The 13,705-nt window shown below is 41.9% G+C and overlaps 1 protein-coding gene across 1 annotated transcript; it reads right to left on the reverse strand.

The window, feature by feature from the left end:
• Positions 1-540: 540 nt before the first annotated feature.
• On the reverse strand, positions 541-13,425 carry EIF2A (eukaryotic translation initiation factor 2A, 65kDa; the record flags this gene model as incomplete). The annotated part of the gene is given in 13 exon segments (XM_010188130.1): positions 541-606; positions 691-756; positions 1,522-1,650; positions 2,493-2,609; positions 3,833-4,434; positions 6,679-6,795; positions 7,689-7,833; positions 7,975-8,048; positions 8,954-9,036; positions 9,438-9,537; positions 11,379-11,497; positions 12,945-13,019; positions 13,343-13,425. Coding segments are annotated over 13 exon segments (1,776 nt in total), but the record flags the coding sequence as incomplete, so codon positions are not given.
• Between the last annotated feature and the right edge of the window lie 280 nt (positions 13,426-13,705).

The raw sequence follows: 13,705 nt of genomic DNA on the forward strand, positions 1-13,705 counted from the left end.
CGCAGGCGCCGACGGCCGCGTGACGCCCGCCAGGCTCCGCCCCCGGCGCGGGTCAACGGTCAGAAGGGGACAGAAAATGGGGGAAAAGGGGGAAAGAAAAGGAGAAAAACATCCGAAAACCAAATAAAAGACTGCGCCGCCTCGCCATTTCCCAACCTGCCCTGCAGCGAAGATCAGCGGTACCTGTTATTAAATGCTCTTTATTCTTATCTACAGTCGGGATTGTATAAAGATCTTTTAAATACAGTAAAGCTATCAAAGGGGCAGACGCCATCGCCTTTTCTCAAGTGATAAGCTCCCAGAACACACACGGTTCTGGTCCAAGCAGCAGCAGAGCTGGCTGAGGCGATGCTCATTACTCATTTACAATTTCACGTGTGCAGAAATCTTTAGCAAAGGTTTTAAAAGGCAAGTGAGCAGCAAAGCTGTGGTCTTTTGCATCCTCAGTCATTTGCTGTAACATTTTATTGTGTTCAAGATAAAACAAATTATATTATTCATGAACTTTGCATTAGTGCCACATTGAGTTTCCAGGAAGTTTTAAAGGCCCAGCTCCAGGTCTTCCAGTTCCTGCAGAAGAGCAGTTTCTTTCTGAATCTTCTCCAGCTAAAAGAAAAAAAGCACAAGGTATCATAGATGGAGATAATTCCAAACCAAAACCTGAATAAGCTGCATACATCATAACAATACCTGATTTTTCTCGAGCCGTTTGCCAGCAGCTGCTTGTTCTTTTAGCTGCTCAATTGCCTTCAGTTTCTGTAAAAAACAAACCAGAAAACCACATTAACAAAAATAGTGGTGAACAAGAATAGCAAAAAAGGGTCTTAGAAGTTCCCGCACTTGCAATTCCTGAAGTACCAGGAGGCAAGTCTCAGTATAGAAGGCACATTTCATTAACCATCTCCAGATGCCCAGTTCAGAATTTGTCACCAGTAAAGGACATTTCCTTCAAGCACAAAACCTGGAGAACAGAAGCGCTTCTCAGTCTCTGAAACGTGAACACCAGGCACTGTCTCACTGAAGGGCTAAAGCCAAATTTGGAAATTACTCCTCCACTACCACTATCCCTCTTCACCACACATTTTCCTCAGAAAGCCTGGGATATTCATCCAAACAGAGACCATGAGAAGCAGGAGGCAGTCAAGAGAAAAAAGCCCTAATGGGTTATGCAGAAGCAGGAAAGATTCTCTAGTCCGAATCAAACAACTTCCACTCTGAAATTACTTAATCCAAGAATTTCCAGGATTGGCAGTAACAGGAGGCTGCAGAGCCCTTCTGTGTGCCTGCCAGCAGCTGCTACGCTGCTGGGCTCTGCTCTGGTGGGACCTTTAGGCGCCCCGGCAAGTGACGACCTCTGCTGTTCTACAAGGTGAAAGAGCAGAGGAAGCTGGTTTACAAATTCAAGAAAGTGCCATCTTTGTAAATGGCACCTCCTGAGCTCAAGTCACCTTACGATCACTTTAGATCTTACAGACCATCTTTTAGAGAAATCCGCTGTTGACAGGAGAAAAATCCCCTCACCTTTTTTAAATTCTTTATCTTCTTGTCAACTTCAGGATCTCCTGACGTAACGGCAGGCACAGCGCTCCGTGGTGTGTTCTGTGATGCTGAGGATTCTGTAGATTCCTGGTTCGCATCAGCTCTGGCCTCCTGTAAGCAAATAAAATAAACACATTATCTAGAAAATACCTTCAATTACAAGGGGACTGGAAAATGTCTTTAAGAATTTCAAGGGATCTATATTTCTTCTTTCACTAGTTTGCTGGTGTACTCCAAAATTTGTAAAGGACTTGCTCCAATGTTTTGTCTTACCTATATATATGCTTGCCACAGCAAAGGGTTCTCTGTAACAACTCGCATACTGTTTCTTGTTTGATTTCTGCTTCCTTAAGCCACCAACCATATGTGGGGAAACAGCAATAAGGATGAGACAACAAACACATACACAAATACTTTGTAAAGGAGGCCAGTGGGTCATTGCCTCTGAAGGAAAATAAAGGTCTCAAAATCAGTGTAAGAAATTAAAAAATCTTTAAGAAATTACTGGTTCAGAAGTTTGCAGAAATCGGAAGGCTCACACCAAAGACTTGTTTTTATCTACCCAGCTGAAGAACAGCGGGCAAAGAGGTGCCCCAGCACAGGCTGCCTGCCCCAGTAACGCGTCTCAGCCCACCCTGCGGAGCCAGCACAGCAAAGTAGCTCTCACCTAACACTTGAAAAACCACACAGACTGTCTGAAGGTGAAAGGGCAGAACTACTTCATATCAACCCTGATTTCAGCTAACATGCACAGCAACTAACCACAGATGTTATTTTTTAAGTCATTGTTTTTGTACCTGCTTTAGCCCAATTAAAACTTTCTACCACCCTCCCCACAACTCGGCACGTGCAGAGCGTGCGGGGGCTCTCAGTGCACCAGCGGTCACTGCTGTGGTACTGATCTTTTGGAAAATTGATTAACATTATCTGTGAAAGAAATACTTCTGCTGTACCTGCTTAGCAGCTTTCTTCGCTTCGTGTTTCCTTTGATTTTTGAGAGCTGTTTTAGAGAGTGGCTTATCACTGCTTCCCAACTGTGGTTTCATGTTCTGTGGTGGCTCATCCTCGTGCTGCAGGATACACAGAATTAACAGGTTTGAAACCCATATTCCATGTTGGCAAGTGTCTTGGTACAAAAAACCCAACAGTGAACTCTCAAGCCTACTTAAGACAACACCACCTGGAAAGATGAACCATGAAGGAAGGAGGAAAAGCAAAAAGAAAAAAAAAGTGTGCACTTCTCTTAATTCTGATAAAATAACAAACCCATCACATTTTCTATCTCAGGGGAAATAAAAGAGGAATAAACCAGCACAAAATGGCTGAAGCCAAATGACATTTGGCTTTCGTTGACATTTTAACTCAAACTCCTATTGACATGAAAGAATAAACTGGTTGTTGGGAGGGGAGACAGGGTGGGGTTTCTTGGGGGGCATTAGATGGGAGGTGAAAAGGGGGTTTTGCTTGGTCTTTTGGGGTTTTAAGGTAACCCATAATTGAGAGGCTGGATTGTTTTAACACATGTGAGCAAGAAACCTTGTCATGTAAGTAAACAGAGGTATTTTATTTAACACCTCTTTTCTCTGCTACCTCTGCTCACTGATCATTTGCGAATCAGACATCAGTATGGTTAACGGATTCCTCCCAAGCCAAGCAGCAGCCTTTCCTTCAAAAGCACAGGGCTCAAAATCAAATCTCTCCAAGACTTAAACATCAAGGGTGCAGTTGTTAAATGTAATTAGTTGCTATTCGGCCTACTTTGAAAACTTGCAGAAAAGAAACTAATTACGCAAGTAGGTCACTATACTGAAAACCTGTTCAAACCGCAGCTGACATGTGAAGAATCCAATCTCTCTCTAGTAAAAAAAACTCAAGTAAAAATATCAAATAAGATGTAAAAAGCAGCTGTTGGGAGGACAGTCGGCCACCTGTCTGGTGGGTTTAGACTGGGAGGTCAGGTCACCCAAATCAGAGGCTCTTATCTTAACAAGAGTAACCAATTTCACTGTAAATCCAATTTGCAGCTTGCTGTTACAGTGCATGTTGTAGAGAGTGTTTTTAAAGTTTGCAAGCAACTTTGTAAAAGGATAGTATTTGGACCAAAAACACCTCAGTCTTCTAGCATAAATTCTTGCAAACAGTGAGCAAAGTGTCAAAGCGGTTGATCAAAACACCCACAATACTGTCAGTCTGGTCCCTCATTTTAAAAATACACTTATTTGAGGCCAAGCTGCAAAGAGGGGCAAAGCAAAGCAAGAGATAATTCAGTTCACGTATGACACTGAGTACTTACGAGCTTGGAACTCGTGACGGGTTTGTTCCTCAGGGCTGGGGGTCTGTAAGCCTGGGCGGGCTTTGGCTCAGCGCTGGGCAGGTCGCTGGGCACCGCCTGGTACTGCACGGCCTTGGCAGGGAAGGCGCCGTCGGGGCAGGGCTGCCAGGACACCAGCCATATCTCCTCGCTCCATGGCACCTCATGCTGGTGCAGCAGCGAGCCCGTGTAGTGCCAGATCTTGTAGCCGTTGCCGATGCGCAGCCGGGGCGCGCACGTGGCGGTGACGATGTGCTCCCCGTCTCACGTGGCGGTGACAATGTGCTCCCCGTCTGGACACCAAGCCAGGTACGTGGAGTCCGAGGCTATCGGCTTGGAAATGAGTTTGTAATTTTTAACGTCCCACACTTCCATCTGTCCCCTGAGATTTCCAAATCCTGCCAGCACCAGGATGTGTCCGTGGGGGCTGTAGTAGGCAGCGTTGCGAGGACCGGTTCCAAAATCAAACACAGGGTCACATTTCAGATTAAAAACTGTTGCTTTGGCAGGCATAAAACCATACACAGCACAAAACTCGACAGAATTGGGGTTCCAAACAACATCATAAATAGGACCATTTTTTGCTAAAGGAAAAGGAAATAGGAGATTGTATCTTTTCAGTACAGGCAAAAATAAAATCAATAGCAATTCTTTGTCATGTTATACTTTGCTAAAATGCTCTAATTATCAACAGTGAAAATGAGTTCTAACAACAGAGACAGAAACCGCATTTTAACTTCTGATCATTTTAGTTAAGGTTTGCAACAATAACTGCAGCCATTCCAAGTTACCGCTGTAGGGTCAGCACCAGCACTTTAACAGTAAGCACACATTTTTCATGTAAAACAAAAAAATCCTTTTTTTTCCCCTAGTTATTCCATATGATCTCTCAGGACCTTCTCAAACTGTCCTACTGGAAACCTGCAAAAACAGGAGTTTTATACCAGCTGGATACCAGTTCCACTTCTTTTTAATCTAAGAAATGTTGCATAACTCAGCTGTGCAGAGCTAAGAAATACTGATCTAAGTTCTCTCTCTGGACTGTGCTCACACGTGATATTTTATAAAATAGATTTTAAAGTGAGAAAGGACATAAAATGAGGTTTTACACGTAATAATTAAAACTTGATATTGTTAGAAGCTATTCTGGGGGTTAGAACATTAGGAGATATCGAAGAATGACAAATCAGTGATGGAAACTCATGTAAAATATACAGCGGTAAATAAAACCCATAGGTCACTATAACCTTTCATAACCTGGATATCTTTACCTATATTTCTGGTAAGTCCCAATGCATTACTGACAATTCTTAAGTCCAGACGTTGACCCAAAACATCACACTGATAGAAACTGTTCCCTCCTGTGGCTCCTCTGAAGCCTCACTATCTCTAGACACCAGGCTGTGTAAATCACTGTCTGTGCACGTTCCCCTGTCAAGCCTTTCTGATCGCATCATCCAAACACAGCAGCAGAGACAGAGGCCTGACAGAAATCTGCATTCATGCATGTTTCACACAGCTGGGGAGATGAGGGCAGCATTGTATGGGCTTCAGCAGCAAGGCTGCAGCATGAGCACAGATTAGCCAAAAACTAAAAACTCTACAAGTGCTACTGGGAAAAGAGCTTCAAAACCGGACCTCAGAAATAACCAGAAGGTACAAATCCACAGGAAATGAGACACCACTCACTCTAAGTGCCCACCTCTTGCTTTTTGTTTTACAAGACAGACATTGGTTTTTTTCCTTGAAAAGGAACAGCTAAATTAAATGAAAATTAATGAGAAACTTCTTGTTAAATAAAGATGCATTGGAAATAAATAACTTCAAAGGGCAAAGGTTTTAATAAACATGTAATTAAACAACTTGTGTTCTCAATCCAGGCAACTGCTCCCGGAGAGATGCTAAATACTGCATTATAATCCTATTTTTCCCCAGTTAAGTCAGTAACGGAGGGAAATGGCACACAGGACTTCTGCCTCAAGTGCTGCCGCAGAAGTGAACTGGAGACATTCTCCAGTCAGCACGAGGGCCAAAGAGAATATATTCACCATTTCTCCACAGTCACTGAAGCACACATCAGCTACATCACCCCGTCCCCGGTATTTTGAAATACGCCACACAAACCGGGCTCTCAGTAATCCCAGATGAGACGGGAGTTTAACACCAACAGCAGCAACCCAAGAAATGAACAAACACCACCATGGGTAATGAATGACCGGGCTTCCACACCAAACAAGACACTGAAATTATCAGCATCCACTTGCTTCTCCCCAGCACATCCATTTTATGTGTTAGAGCACTTTCCACTTCAGAACACAAAATAAAGGACTTCTGTTTCCCAATATACTTCACAGAATTGCTCTCGCACTCCCTGGGTTCCTCAAGTATCAACTGCACGTCTGGCAGTGCAGGTAGGATTGTGCTGTTTGGTAACGTACGTCCCTGCTCTTCTGGATTCTCAGAATTAAGCTGGCTCCACTGCCCAGGTGTTCCCTTAGTAACATGCACGGTTCCCTTCCTGCACACATGAAGGCCCTCCTAAGCAAATTATTTGTATATATTAACTGAAAGCGTGTGCTCTCTGCCACTGACATCAAGATAATTCAGCTATTAAAAAACAACCACCAAATAAAAAAACCACCACCCACCCTACTCCAGATTAAAAAAAACTGGTGAAGGATTTTTAGAGTACTTCATTTTTACTTTAAAGATTACTTCATTACACTAACAAAAAAACCTCCTCACATATTAAACAGAAGCTGGTGAAGCAGCAATTCCCACTATTAAGAACTATAATACAAAGGAAAAAAAGCCCGAGAGCTACTTACGCAATTGTACGATCACGCTTTCTCCATTTGTTGCAATGTAGTGAAGAGTTTGCTCTCCGTAGTATGAAGCACCTGTTTTATCAACTTCTGTACTAGCTACTACTAGCACAGCAGTGGCTAACAGAAGAGATACAGTTATTTCAGTACAATTGTTGCAAATTATATAAACTATTTCACAAACTGCCATGCACAAAGATAAACGAGTTTGATTACGAGTTCTAGCTATTGCTTGCGTAACAGTGCTGTCACCATTCTGAATCCAATTTTTCCTAATTGCTAACCCAAACAGAACGAGTATCTTCCTTTCTCAGAGGAAAAGTGTAAGCTAGGTTTATTTATTCCCCATTGAATTACAAGAAAGTGAACATACTTTTGCAGCCATAAAAGATATTCATCTGACCAAGGCAGACACCAACAACCCTGATCAGTCCTTGAATAGGCTTCTACAGCTTATTTTACAGCTTTTACAGCATCAACAGCTTTCGTATGTACATCCACTTCACCCAAAACTGTGTGCCCATGCGTGCTTTCACATGTATGCAATATATTCCAAACAATGTGAGTTGAAGTAACACAGTTTTTACAGGATTATTCTGAGACAGCTCATTGCTAACAGCAAAGCACACAGAGGACTGTGCGTGTCATCCCAACTATGACACGCTTGCACTTACACAATTTACAGATTAAGAACAGTTTATGCTCCAGTATAATCTTATGTTTACAATTTGAATACATTCTCATCACAGAATGCAAAACTAAACTTGAATTTGCTACTCAACTGCAAAATTTACCACCATGTAGAATATTCTCAGTTACAATATACAAAATCAGAGAAGTCAACGTGGGAAAGTTACGAGCACTTCAGGGTATTCAGAGTTGTAACCTTAATGCTTCACTGGCATTAATGGCTATAATCAATATTTATCTGCACATGCCATTAAACACAAAATCCACCCCCTTTATATCCCAAATGGGTGTAATATACCAGTTTAAATACACAGCCATTATACCTTTTTTGTTCCACAGCATCGTCACTTTGTCAGCTTTGAAGAAACTCTTATTGGCCAGCGCAGACTGAGGGCCACCGAAGTTGGGGTACTGATAGAGCCTGATGAACGACGGCGCGCCTTTACAGCCTGGCACATACACAGCCACCTAAAACAGACCCACGAGACTTCACTGCAGATTATATCCTTGGTGGCACAGCATCTGTTCGCTGCCAGTACAGTGTACTAAAGTTACAGTAATTTTTTTTAATAAAACCAAGGAAAAAATTGGAAACACCACCAGGAGTACCTTGGTTGGCTGTGGTCCCGGAGATAGCACAAAATCAGTAACCTTTTGCAAATGCAGCTTATTTGCAACAGTATCTGAAAAAAAGAAAGTAAAAAAAAAAAAAAGATGTGATGATGTTAATGACAAGCCATGTCAGCCTGGATTACTTAACTGTACTTTTTACTGGGTCTGTATCATGGGTAATAAAGATCAGTACACAGAATAATAAAGGGTTTCTTTTACTAGGCAAACAGCCATTATTTTTCCATTTCATCACACAGTTTTACTTATAAAACCAACTTGAACTGAGCCTAGGCCTCACATCCAGTACTCAGGATGCGGAAGTTCACACAGCAAAGCAGCCCTGAGCCCTGGGGGACCACAGCTGTTTTCAGCGAGGCACAGCATCCCTCACCTTCCCTATGCTGACTTCAGAGGAAACCAAACCCACACACCACTGTTCTCCCCACAGCAGTTTTCTTTTATTCCTTTAAATTTTTGTTCTAATTAACTCCTTGCTTTTTTCTTCTCCTTTCCCTTTCTGACATCTACTGACTCCAAATATTCTACCATTACTAGTAAATTTCTTTGAAAAAAAAAATGCTCTAGCTTCACAACTTCATTTTTGCCATCAATATAAATTTCCTGATGAGCCATTTTCTCAGTTAATTGACAGAACACGCACAACCCAAAGAAGTAATCATGGGTCACATTCTCTACTGACAATTTCTCATTTAATGAAAAACAATACAGAATTAGCTTCTTCAATTGAAAATTAGATGCATTTTGTACTAGATAAGTCACTGAAAAGATAAACAAGTGAAAATATACATCATTAAAAAATATTGATTCTGAATTCCAAATTCAAACAGAATGTAGGCAACATTTAAAATAAAAAACAAGGAAAGGAGGAAAGGAAAAAACTGAAAGTGAAAAAAAAACACCCAAAAGAAAGACACCTACAGAGAATGCAATGAAATGTATAGAAATACTTGCGTACTAAAGTTGTTGTTTTCAAAGAAGTGCATTTCATTGTTTACATTCCTGGCACAAATGCTTTCATCATCTGCCCAACAAGGACACCTACATTATTTAAATAAAAATAAATCAGAGGCACTGAATGAAGCTCATCTTTAGCAGTCTAGCTTTTTTTTTCCCCCTCCAGTTTTAAAGCCAAGCAAGTTCAAACATGATACACATTTCAAATGGACAAATGACATCTGTATAGTAAAAACTATATAACTGGACTTAGTTAACATCTCCCCAGCTTTCTCTGTGGTGCAAAATGACAGTGAATCTATACTGAGGAACTGACAATTTTAACTACGTGCACTTACACGCACAGACACTTGCTATCAGCTAGTAGTGGGCAGCATTTCAAAAATCAGCACCATGCTAAAAGCTCTATTTACTTGGATCGAATTTTGCAGACCACATTTCTTTGCAAAAAAAAAAAAAAAAGAACATCTGGAAATGTTATTTACCAGTTCTGCATCTTTTTCTGGATGAAAGATTTTAAACATTTTCCAGTTTTCACGTCATGAAGTTGTAGGTTGGGCTGCCCACCTCTGCCATCTTTAGCATCTGCAACAAAACCATGCATTATTGCAGTGGTCTGTGGGGATTGAATCTGCTGAGCCGAGACAATGCTCCACCTCAAGATTCCCCAAGCAACCAAGCACGCATAAACCTCTAACAGGATGTATCCACCCACTGCTGACGGCTGTACCTGTTAACACAACCCCTTCTACAGCTTGTCTGCAGAAAGAAGGAATGTTGAGAAGTGCAGGGTTTCTACTCCCATTACAAGACAAGGACCACCAACACGAGGACAGCTCTTTTAATGCATGTTTTCTAATTAGAATCAAAAGCTCTCCTCTTGGCAAACAATGAAGTTATGTTCTCCACTCCTACATTTTGTTCTCACAAGAATGCAATGCATTTTGTCCATCATGCTGCAGTCACAGCTTTATCTGCAAGCTGTTGTTAAGAAATACCAATTGCTTAGCTAAAATAAGTCAGTTATAATTAGAATTAATCACTCTTTGAGTGAATCATTTAACATTAGGACGCAAGAGATACAGCGTAACATTGCGTGATCAGGTATGCTGTTTGCTTAGCACGAGCAGATAGATTTGCTGAAGCCTTAGGCTGCAGGCTGTGAGCTATCGCTGAGATATCTTTGTGACGGGATGGAGTTAATTTTCTTCTTAGTAGCTGGCACAGAGCTGCGTTTTGGATTCAGTATGAGGAAAATGCTGATAACACTGATGTTTTTGCTAAGTGGTGTTTTTCCGAAGGCTGGGACTTTTCCAGTTATGGCTGATGAGCAGGTCCACAAGGAGAACAAAGCAGATGAGGTCACAGCTGACAACAGAGGCTGCAACTCAGAGAAAAACCGGAATGGTTTAGGGAGTGTCTGGAGACAGAGAAAGGATCTGCTGAGGGGTCAGGAGACCCCAGAACAGGAATTACCATTGGACCGACAGGCACATAAACGGCACATGAAAAGCAGGGAGAGATTGCAAGGGTGAAATTACCCAGGGACTGCTTGTTCTGGGTCCCTCTCCCGAGGCACCCAGTGTAAGCTGATCTTTCCCAGCTGTAATACGAGAATAAACTTTTTTTAATATAGAGATCTGATGCCCGAGACTCTGCTCTACTCCAAGAAACCTAGGGTTTGGACAGTGAGGATAATGATGGACACCTGGATGGTGCAGACTACCTTAACACCATACAAAATGGTTCTCCTGCTTTTAAACTCTCTGTACTCCCCTACTTCTGCCTATTTCTACCAACGATTCAGAACAGACCTCCCAACATTTTTTTAACAGTGACATCAGTTCTGTCACTCGTGCATCCTTGCCCTATGCCACAGCCTATCCCAGACCACTTCCACACGCTCAGCTGACGGCCGGCTCTGTCTGAGGAAGTGTTTACATCACCTGTGTCAGACACAACTGAGGTGAGACTGAGGAACACCAGCCACATCAGCTGCATAGAGGGGCAGTGGGGAGCATGTGGGTCAGCTGTGCCCAGCAGAGGACACGACTACTCTAAGAGTTTCCAATTTTCCTTGTCTACACATGAATATAAACTGCTTGAACAGCACATTACTGAAACACATTCTTAGCACTAAAATCAGTTAGCAATTTTTAGAAACCTGTGATTTACTTAATAGAGTAACTTAGTATGTGCACCCTGATGTGGTGTTTGTAGCAAGTCGGTAGCAGATGCTTTAGAAGACAGCACCCCTTCCTCCTCCACTACATACGCGATGACTCACATCATTTTCTGTACACTTTCTACACTGCTTATTTAGCCAATAAATATGCTACCATGACAAATCAGGTAATGGAAAGCCTGCAAACCAGATTAAAACGTGCAGCTACCCTGCGTACTTTTACAGCTGGTAAAATACTCACTTGAGTAGGTCTGCCATGTTGCCAGAACACTATTCTTTGGCGAGAATTCAAGGCAAACTGCCTTTGGAAGATCAAAGGAACGCAGGAACTCGGCGCTGGTGACATTAACAATATTGACTCTGAAACCAAAAGATGCTATTGCAATCAAACATGCTTAGGATAGTTAATTAATAGCCAAGGTAACATTTCATGTATTGACTCTTCTAGAGCTGTCCAAAATTTAGCAATGTAACAAAATTAGAAGAGCTCTTTTCCTTTTCTGCTTTTACTAAATTTTTGCAAGATGACATTTTAAAACCAGATATCCAGGTGTAACAGAAACCAAGTGAAAGCACTTATCGCATATTTTTATTTGTAACATTTAAACTCTGAACGACTGACAAGATTTACTCTCTCTGTTGTGAATCCATCCACGCTTTCGCAGTGCTGAAGCTGAGCAACAGCCAACAGAAAGATTCGAACGGAGTTAAAACATGCATCCATCCCACGTATTTAACTTCTTCTGGGTATTATGATACATTTAAAATTTGGGCTTTTTGAGGTGGAGGGATGCAGGGAGACATGGACAATAAAAAACAAAGGTCAGACAGCTGAACAAACAAGGTCAAGCAAACCTTTGAACACCAAATAATAAAAATCTGCCACATATGGAATCCAGAGACACAGAAGAGATCACATCAGGACGGGTCCAAGCCACTGCTGTTCCCAGAAGCTGCAGCAGGAGCCCGCATCTCACCAGCTGCTCCCCTCAGAACCAAGGGGGATGGACGACCCCCAGAGCAGAGGCACAGCAGCACTGGAATAATTTGCTCTTTGGAATATCCTCATTTAATATATGGGTACCTGGATATACAACCTGGCTGTTTGAAAAATATTTTTCTCCACAAACATTTCCTGGAAATGGACCTTTCCACTTGACAAGAATAAGACTTTTCATGAAAATTTTGAAGAGTCTGAATATTTTGGAGAACCAGAAGCAACAGTGAAAGTAACAAATCCTACACCCAAGTTTCCCACTTCAAAAGAAATGGTTAAATGGTATAAGTAAATGCTTTTGCAGATTTTTTTATTCTGCTAGTACTGATCATTTCAGAACAAGTCTTATAATCTCTTTACAGCATCAACCCCCTGATGCACTCTTAAGCAAATGATGATCTTGAGTGAACTCTACTATGCACCTGGTTTATTAAAAAAGAAACCTTGTGATGTTTGTGCATAAGGTGCCCAGGCTTCTCATTTTCTGTGAGCTTTACCAATAGATTAATACCAAATAATCAGGTACCATCACACTGGGAGCCATGAACTAAAAAAAACCCACATAAAGCATATCCAGATTCCATGGGAATGGGTGCATTATAAATAAGAGAAAAACAGTAAATATTTCATCTGATATTCAGAAAACAAAGCCACCACTGCAAATAATGAAAAAAAAAAAAGCATTTAAAGCGTCCATGCAACCACTCGCTTTAATAGCAGCAGCCTTTACACAGACAAGAGTAAATGGGGCACAACAGATCCAGTTTATTTAACACAAACTAAATTATTAAGATGATAAAGTACACCAACTTTTCTCCATTGCACCAGGCAAAGAGGGAGCCATCCTTGCTGAAAGCAATAGCCTTGCAGTTTCTCCCAGAGTCCCTAAAGAAATAAGAAACACACATCAGTACCCAAACACGCTGCACAAGTTAAGGCATTTTGAACAAAAAGAGAATGTAACGCCTCAATTTTCCTCCTGCGCAGCGTTGTAAGAGTGCAATCAGCTCTGCAATTGTTCAGCAATTATCATCTGGGCAATGAGAAGTCAGGCAAGCACAAAGCCTTCAAAACCATCAATTTTATGAACTATTGACAGTAAAAATAAACTCATTTATATTTATACATTTCTCAATACTAGAGCCTACCTTTACTTCGTAGAAAATTATTTCTTTTGTGCAAAAGATTAAAAACAGGACTAGCAGTACCTTTGAAACGTGGAGCTCTCTGTGAAGCTAGGCGGTCCATTCACCATATACAGCCCTTCAGATCCTCTCACTGGAACAGTGAACAAACGTCAAGTTCACAAAATCATCCAAAGCACGAGCTTTGTCCAATTTGGGAACCTCAAAACCTGCACGCGCTTTTCCCTGCTTGCATTTTAGACTGAATGACAGGGAGGGCCGCAAGGGAAACTCAGACCTGGCCCCGGTGCCAGTGCAAAGGGAGCAGACACATATCGAGGCAGGGCCGGACCCAAGGGCACCCCTGGAGCCGCCCGTCCTGCCCCACTCCCTCAGGCTGCAGACGGGCCGTGGCAGCCCAGCGGCTGCTCAGCCGGAGAAAAGACG

This window comes from Mesitornis unicolor, unplaced genomic scaffold (assembly GCF_000695765.1).
Source record: "Mesitornis unicolor isolate BGI_N332 unplaced genomic scaffold, ASM69576v1 scaffold2767, whole genome shotgun sequence".
Taxonomy (NCBI): domain Eukaryota; kingdom Metazoa; phylum Chordata; class Aves; order Mesitornithiformes; family Mesitornithidae; genus Mesitornis; species Mesitornis unicolor.